Consider the following 7,917-nt stretch of genomic DNA (forward strand, 5'->3'; position numbering starts at 1 on the left):
TCTCTGAAGCCCTGGGGAGAGCACCCATGTCTTGTGATGTAGACCTCTCTTTCTCTTCTACTAGCCAGAATTGGTCTCTGAAATCTGCACCCAAATAATATAAATGAGATCCCATACAGTTGATCTTTTACAAAATTTTGTGTCCTGTTAGGGGAATACTGACCTTTTAAAATATTAAGTAAAGAAGTGGATGATATACACATATAAATAACTATAGAGCAATTGAATTATTTTGAGAATTTAAAAATTAACTTTTAAAGAAAAATTGGGGACAAGTGTGAAAGGGAGGGTGAGAGGAAGAGAATCAGTTTAATTCCACAGAGAGGCATTGAGCACTGAAAAACACAGTGGCTAATAATGATCACTATCTAGGAGTCCTCACGTGTGAAAGACTCAAGCCTATATTCTTTTAATTCTGATGCTTTGTGAAACAAAAAAATCTTAACTCCCAGTCAAATGCCACAAAGTTCTATTTCCATACTAAATTTGTCTTGACAGTAAATCATTAGGGTGACAGTATCTGTACTGTGGTGTTTTTCAGAACCAAAGAGGGCTGTCTACCATGTGGTAAGGGGATTATTATAAACAGTCTTAAATATGTCCTGTTTTATTGTAGGGTGTGTGTGTGTGTGTGTGTGTGTGTGTGTGTGTGTGTGTGTGTGTGTGTGTGTGTGTGTGTGTGTTTCTGAGGACCTTGGTAATATAGGTTTCCCCTAGGAGGCAGTAAAAGATCAAGAAGTACTAGAAGACTTCGGAACTAGGAGCTGAATCATCCCCCAAATCCTCTCTTTGAGAGTCACTCAGACTGGGAGAATGTCAACAAAGGGTTGACTGAAGTTCTGTCACAGTAATGAGTTAGGCTTTTTGATCCATTTTGAAATAATACTACAGCATAGAGAAATTAGAAGCAATCCAGAATCAATGGAATCAAACTGATAAGTCTCTGGAAAAAGCAATGACTCATTCCAGATCTGTGTTGTCCAGTGTGGTCACAGAAATTTGCAAATGGGGCTAGACTGAGCTAGGAACATGCTGTGAGTGTAAAATACACACTGGCCTTGATGTAGTCTCCAAAATTAAGAGTGTGAAATATTTTAGCAGTTTTCAGTCGGGTTTTTTGTTTGTCTGGTCTTGGTTTCCAGGACAGTGCTCAGCTCAGCTTATGGTGGTACCAGAGTTGAACCTGGGACCTTGGAACCTAAAGCAGGTTAAGTCCTTTGTATGACCATTATACAATCTCCCTGGCCCCATTTCAGTAATTTTTATAGTGACTACATGTCAAAATGATAAATCTGCAGCCAGGAAAGTGGCTCAGTGTGTAAGGCACGGGACCTACAGTTATGAGACCCCTTATTCAATTCCTGGCACCACATATACCACAGTGGAGTTCTCATTGCTCTCAAAATAAAGGAATAGTTTAAAAAACTATAGTACTTGGGGTTAGACAATATATGCAAGTAATTCAGTGTACTAGTCTTTTTGTACTTTCTGCAGTGTGGCTACCAAGAAATCTAATATAATGTGACTTTCATCTTATTCCTACTAGATAACACTACTTCTAAAAATCACTTCATTTTTGGTATTCTGAATGTATGTCTCGACTTAAAAATAACCTCAAAGGGACAAGGAAGTGGCACATCTGATAGAGCATGCATATTATAGTGCACAAAACTCAGGTTCAAGACCCCAGTCCCCACCTGCAGGGAGGAAGCTTCATAAGCAATGCTGTGCTCCACTCTCTCTTTCTCTCTCTCTCTCCCCCCCTCCAAAATAAATGAATAATTAAAAAAAATAACATCAGAATATACTTTCTACCTGATATGACTTTCATTGGCTGTTTGGAAAAGAAATATAATAAATTGGCTATTGTGTCCCAGTATACAGGTAATCTTTGAATTATGTAACACTTGAAAGGAAAATGTTCTTGATTTATTTTAAAGCTCCTTCGAGGGATTTGAATGGGATAAAAATCCATTGTTTTCTCAGAAGTCTAGCAAATAAGAGAGTGATAGATCATGATACTGATCTCCAATAAAGAGAACTAATCTTATATGTGGGTTTTGCCAAAGACAATGTTTTTTTTTTTTGTTTTGTTTTTAATTCTTATTTATAAAATGGAAATATTGACAAGACTGTAGGATAAGAGGGGTACAACTCTACACAGTTCTCATCACCAGAACTCCATATCCCATCCCCTCCCTTGATAGTTTCCCTATTCTTTATCCCTCTGGAAGTACAGACCCAGAGTCATTATGGGTGCAGAAGGTGGAAGGTCTGGCTTCTGTAATTGCTTCCCTGCTGAGCATGGGCATTGGCAGGTCGATCCATACTCCCAGCCTGAAAGACAATGTTTATATAAGAGTTTGAGGGAGAGGGCTTAAGAAAATGAATGACTGTGGTACCATAATGCATTTTTGAAAGGTTATGTTATCTCCAGAGTGGAGATTTTGAATATATGGTAGATTCTCTACACTTTGAATCTTGACCAAATTTGTAAAAAATTTAATCTGCTTCCATTGAAGGAATTGTAGCACTATAGTTTTCTTAGTTGGCTACACATTATCAATTCCTAGGCTGCTTTTAAAAATTCCCGTGGGGAGTCGGGCGGTAGCACAGCAGGTTAAGTGCAGCTGGCACAAAGCACAAGGACCGGCATAAGTATCCTGGTTCAAGCCCCTGGCTCCCCACCTGCAGGGGAGTCGCTTCACAATCTTTCTCTCCCCCTCTCTGTCTTTCCTCCTCTCTCCATTTATCTCTGTCCTATACAACAACGGTGACATCAATAACAACAATAATAACTACAACAATAAAACAACAAGGGCAACAAAAAGGAAATAAATTTTTAAAAATTCCACTGTGGGAATCACCTGCTATCAGATAAACCTTTGGGAACTGGCACCTAGGTATTTACTATGTAACCTAGTTTGTAACCAACTGGTTAGTGGGACAGTAAGAATGTGTACTCTACAATCTGATTGTCAATACAAATTCCAATCTAGTCACTTCTTCACCATGTGATTCTAGACATATTTAACATCTATTAATTCAGTGGCAGAAAAGGGGTGATGAAAATACCATGCTTTTATAGGATTGTGATGAGGCTTAAGTAAAATATTGTATAGGAGCTAGTCAAAAGATGATAGGCATGGATAGCAATTACTAACTAGCTGCTTAAAAAATTATAGTACATAAAAAATTAACAAGCACTACATGCATATATTATTCCTAGTTGTAATTATACATATATATAGATATGCAGATATTTGTTTTTTTTTTGTTTGTTTGTTTTACCAAAGCACTGATCCAGCTTTGGTTTATGGTGGTGTTGGGGATTGAACCTGGGACTTTGGTGCCTCAGACATGAAAGGCTTTCTGCATAACCATTATGCTATCTTCAGAACCCTATCATTACTTTTTAAAAGCAGCATTTGTCTTTATTTACAAATGCAACAACAGGTGGTAAAATGACATTAGGTGGTAAAACAATATTTCAAACAGATTGTTTATAGTTCATGATACAAACAAATGTATGTCTCAAATTACACTTTAGACAGTTTAGTTTAACAGGTGTAACATGACTATTAAATCCATGGGAAAAATCACAGTATAAATAAAAATAATTATAAATTCTACTCACAAATCAAGTTTACTTAATAGCAACAAATTAGTATTTGCCTAGCAACGTTCTTGTTTTTCTGGTTGGCATTCCCATCATGGGCCTCACATATGACTCTTTTACTGTTCTATAACATTCCTTCATTTATTCATGAACTCATTTTACAAACATTCATTATCACCGGCTTTACTGTGAGTGTTTTAGAAGACACAAAAGAGGTAATTTTTATACCAAAGCACTGTTCAGCTCTAGCTTCCAGTGGTGTGGGAGACTGAACCTGACACTTTGAAGCATCAGGCATGATAGTCTCTTTGCATACCCATTGTGCTATCCCCCTTAACCAGGTTAGAATTAAACTTCCCTCCCGAGTCCGATTGTCCCAGTGAGATTGTATGCAAAGAGACTATGTTTTGTTTTAACTACTCAACTCTGATTTATAGTGGTGCCAAAGCATAAACCTGGAATCTTGAGCCCTCAGGTATAAAGATCTTTTTTCATGCCCATATGCTGCCAAGGAGATCACGTTTTATGCCTTGACAGTCTAGCACCCTACAGCGGCTGATGATCAAAAGGAACATGTACCACAGAGTTGGATGACTGAGTCCTAAGTTCTTGCTTTGCCACTTAGAAGTTGGGTAATAGGGAGCAACCGTCCTGTCTTCGATTAAGTGGATCTCCTCGTGTATAAAGTGGCAATAATCCATTCGCCACTGTTATGAGGATTGCAGTTCTGCACCACGTTGAGAGGGCAGAGTGTAGAGAAAAGGCCTTCTCAGGAGAGTCTGGCGGTAGTGCAGCAGGTTAAGCGCACGTGGCACGAAGCGCAAGGACCGGCCTAAGGATTCTGGTTCAAGCCCCTGGCTTCCCACCTGGTGGGGAGTCGCTTCACAGGCGGTGAAGCAGGTCTGCAGGTGTCTATCTTTCTCTCCCCCTCTCTGTCTTCCCCTCCTCTTTCCATTCCTCTCTGTCCTATTCAGCAATGACGACATCAATAACAACAACAATAATTACAACAAGAAAACAAGGGCAACAAAAGGGAATGAATGAATAAATAAATAAAATAAATATTTTTTAAAAAGAAAGGGAGAAAGAAAGGGAGAAAGAAGGAAAGAAAGAAAGAAAGAAAGAAAGAAAGAAAGAAAGAAAGAAAGAAAGAAAGAAAGAAAGAAAGAAAGAAGGAAAGAAGGAAGAAAAGGTCTTCGCAGATCCTCAGGAAACAGTGCTGCACGCGCCCACTAGGGGGCAGCGGGTTGGGGCGCACAGACCCGCAGAGCCGCGGTCAGGGCCGGAGCTCCGCCCCGTGACCGTGACCAAGGGCAGAGGGCGGCCTGCGGGCTGGGGGCGGCGCCGCGGGAGCGCCTGGAGCTGCGCGATGGGTGCAGAGGCCACCGAGAGGACGACGCCACTAGAGCAGCTCGTGGGCGAAGCGGAAACCAGCCTGCTGGAGTGCAAGGTGTGCTTTGAGAGGTTCGGCCCCCGCCAGCAGCGGCGCCCGCGCAACCTGCCCTGCGGCCACGTGGTCTGCCTGGCCTGCGTGGCCTCCTTGGCGCACCCGCGGACGCTGACCCTCGAGTGTCCCTTCTGCCGGCGAGCCTGCCAGGGCTCCGAGACCAGCGACTGCCTGCCGCTGTTGCAGCTGCTGGAGCTCCTGGGCTCCCCTCTTCCTCCGGTCCCCGCCGCCCCGTGCGCCGCCTCGCGCGCCCCGGGGACCCTCACCTGCCACCACGCCTTTGGGGGTTGGGGGACCCTAGTTAATCCCACCGGGCTGGCGCTGTGTCCCAAGACGGGGCGGGTGGTGGTGGTGAACGACGGTAGGCGAAGGGTCAAGATCTTTGACTCTGCGGGAGGATGCGCTCATCAGTTTGGAGAGAAGGGGGATGCCTCTCAGGACATTAAGTACCCCCTGGATGTCACGGTCACCAGCGACTGCCACGTGGTTGTCACCGACGCTGGCGACCGCTCCATCAAAGTATTTGACTTGTTGGGCCACATCAAGCTTGTCATTGGAGGCCAGTTCTCTTTACCTTGGGGGGTGGAGACCACCCCCCAGAATGAGGTCATAGTCACAGATGCAGAGGCTGGGTCTTTGCACCGCCTGGAAGTTGACTTTCCTGAAGGGGTCCTGCGGAGAACTGAAAGGCTGAAGACGCACCTGTGCAGTCCTCGAGGGGTGGCGGTGTGTAGGCCCACCGGGGCCATTGCTGTCATAGAACACCCCCTGGCTCTGGGGTCCCAGGCTGGGAATACCACAGTGAAGGTGTTTAGTTCTAGTATGCAGCTCATTGGCCAGGTGGATACCTTTGGGCTGAGCCTCTGCTTTCCCACCAAAGTAACTGCCTCGGCTGTCACCTTTGATCACCAGGGGAATGTGGTTATTGCAGATACTTCTGGTCAGGCTGTCTTATGCTTAGGAAAACCTGAGGAGTTTCCGGTACTGAAGCCGGTTATCACCGGAGGTCTTTCTCATCCTGTGGCTCTGACTTTCACCAAAGAGAATTCTCTTTTTGTTCTGGACAGTGCTGCCCATTCTGTAAAACTCTTTAAGGCTGATTGGGAGTGATAAGGTGTGGAATCAGAAACCCCGAAGCTGCCACCAATAGACAATTAGGTTAACACTAGAAAAGTTGCTAAATTTCATCTATCCAGTAAGGAGAATTATTACTTGTTCACAAATTTATAAAGGTTGAGGCAATTTTTAAAGAATAATAATTAAATCTACCATTTACTGAGTATGTACTTATGTTAAGAAATTTGGAGATATTACCAAGAGTTCACTAGATTCTTACAAATACTTATGAGATAATGTCTGGTTTTAGTTCTATTGTAGAGATGAGAAAATTGTAGCTGAACTACAAGTCTGATTCCCAGACTCCATGAGTCTGGGAAATGTGAGTGTATATTGTTGCTATGTCTTATCTGTTTATAAGCACCTGTTTTTTGTTTGTTTGTTTTTTAAGAATTTATTTACTAATGATAAGGATAGGAGGAAAGAACCAGACATCACACTGGTCATGTGCTCCTGGGGATGGAACTGAGGACCTCCTACTTGAGAGTCCAAAGCTTTATCCACTGTGCCAACTCCCGGACCACAGTACCTGTTTTGTTTTTTTTAATGAGCTGTACACACACACACACACACACACACACACACACAAGAAAACATTAAAAAGTTCAGGAGAATACGGATTTTGAAGTTAGCATCAGTTTGGTTCAACTCATAACTCCTCCAAAGGCACATTAGATGAGATTACTGTGGATCCTAAATTACTTACAAATAAACTACTAAGCTGCTTATTCAGATGTTAGACATAACTTTTATTACCTCCATCTTCTCCACTATAGGCAGTGAGGTAAAACTACTTGTTCAGTTATGAAAGACCTGTGTTGATGTAAATTCTGAAGAGCTGTGAACACTGTATAATCCATACTACTTAGAGGGCCAGATGGTATTTCTTTTTTTTAATATTTTATTTATTTATTTATTTATTAATGAGAAAGATAGGAGGAGAGAGAGAAAGAACCAGACATCACTCTGGCACATGTGCTGCCGGGGATTGAACTCAGGACCTCATGCTTGAGAGTCCAATGCTTTATCCACTGTGCCAACTCCTGGACCACAGATGGTATTTCTATTACATGTTTATGTTAATAAAGTGTTAACTTAGTACAACCAGTTACTGGCAGAAGTGATTTTGCCTGCCATTTTATAACCAGTGGTAACCTGCGGTACTTTTGCTTTTTTTTTTTTCTTCTATATATCTGAAATTTGTCCTATGTGAGGGTCAGCAAGAAGTGTCTGCTTTGTCATCTAAGCTATTCAAGTTCAAGACCCAACCCCCACAGCACTGGGTAAGCCTCGGTGCTGTGGTGTCATCCCTCTCTTTCAATCTGGAAAAAAATCAATCTAGAGTGGTGAAACCTCAGGGGCAAATAAATAAATAAGTTTATCTCATGTGTTGTAAGCACTGTGTACTTTATAAACAGTACCCTTGACCCTAAGTCAGCATTTAGGTCATTGGTAAACACTTAAATATTTCTTGAATTGAAGTATACAGACTTGACCAAGATAATGCCTGCTTGATGTTTCAATTGAATAAATAAATAAATGGAAATTTCAGGTGAAGTGACCAGTGCTTTCTAAAGTGTGTGCTTTTCACGAGTGTAAACATCTCAGAGTTTAGAGCTATTGAAATTGTGGCAAGTAACAGGCTTCTCAGAAGCAATAGCAAAGTTTTTTTTTTTTTCTTTTGGTTTTTTTCTTTATATTCTTTTTTTTTAATTTATAAAAAGGGAACATTGAC

The 7,917-nt window shown here is 41.9% G+C and overlaps 1 protein-coding gene across 1 annotated transcript; it reads left to right on the forward strand.

Moving 5' to 3' along the window:
- The first annotated feature begins 4,722 nt into the window (after positions 1–4,722).
- Positions 4,723–7,568, forward strand: NHLRC1 (NHL repeat containing E3 ubiquitin protein ligase 1). Its single transcript, XM_007539295.3, has one exon. It carries the CDS (start codon positions 4,989–4,991, stop codon positions 6,174–6,176), a length of 1,188 nt encoding a protein of 395 aa, XP_007539357.1. The 5' UTR covers positions 4,723–4,988; the 3' UTR covers positions 6,177–7,568.
- Positions 7,569–7,917: the final 349 nt, after the last annotated feature.

The sequence above is a fragment of the Erinaceus europaeus genome, chromosome 4 (assembly GCF_950295315.1).
Source record: "Erinaceus europaeus chromosome 4, mEriEur2.1, whole genome shotgun sequence".
NCBI lineage: Eukaryota > Metazoa > Chordata > Mammalia > Eulipotyphla > Erinaceidae > Erinaceus > Erinaceus europaeus.

Bases quoted from the DNA above. Each gene is read 5' to 3' on its own strand.
- NHLRC1 (XM_007539295.3), top strand. From the start codon at position 4,989: ATGGGTGCAGAGGCCACCGAGAGGACGACGCCACTAGAGCAGCTCGTG.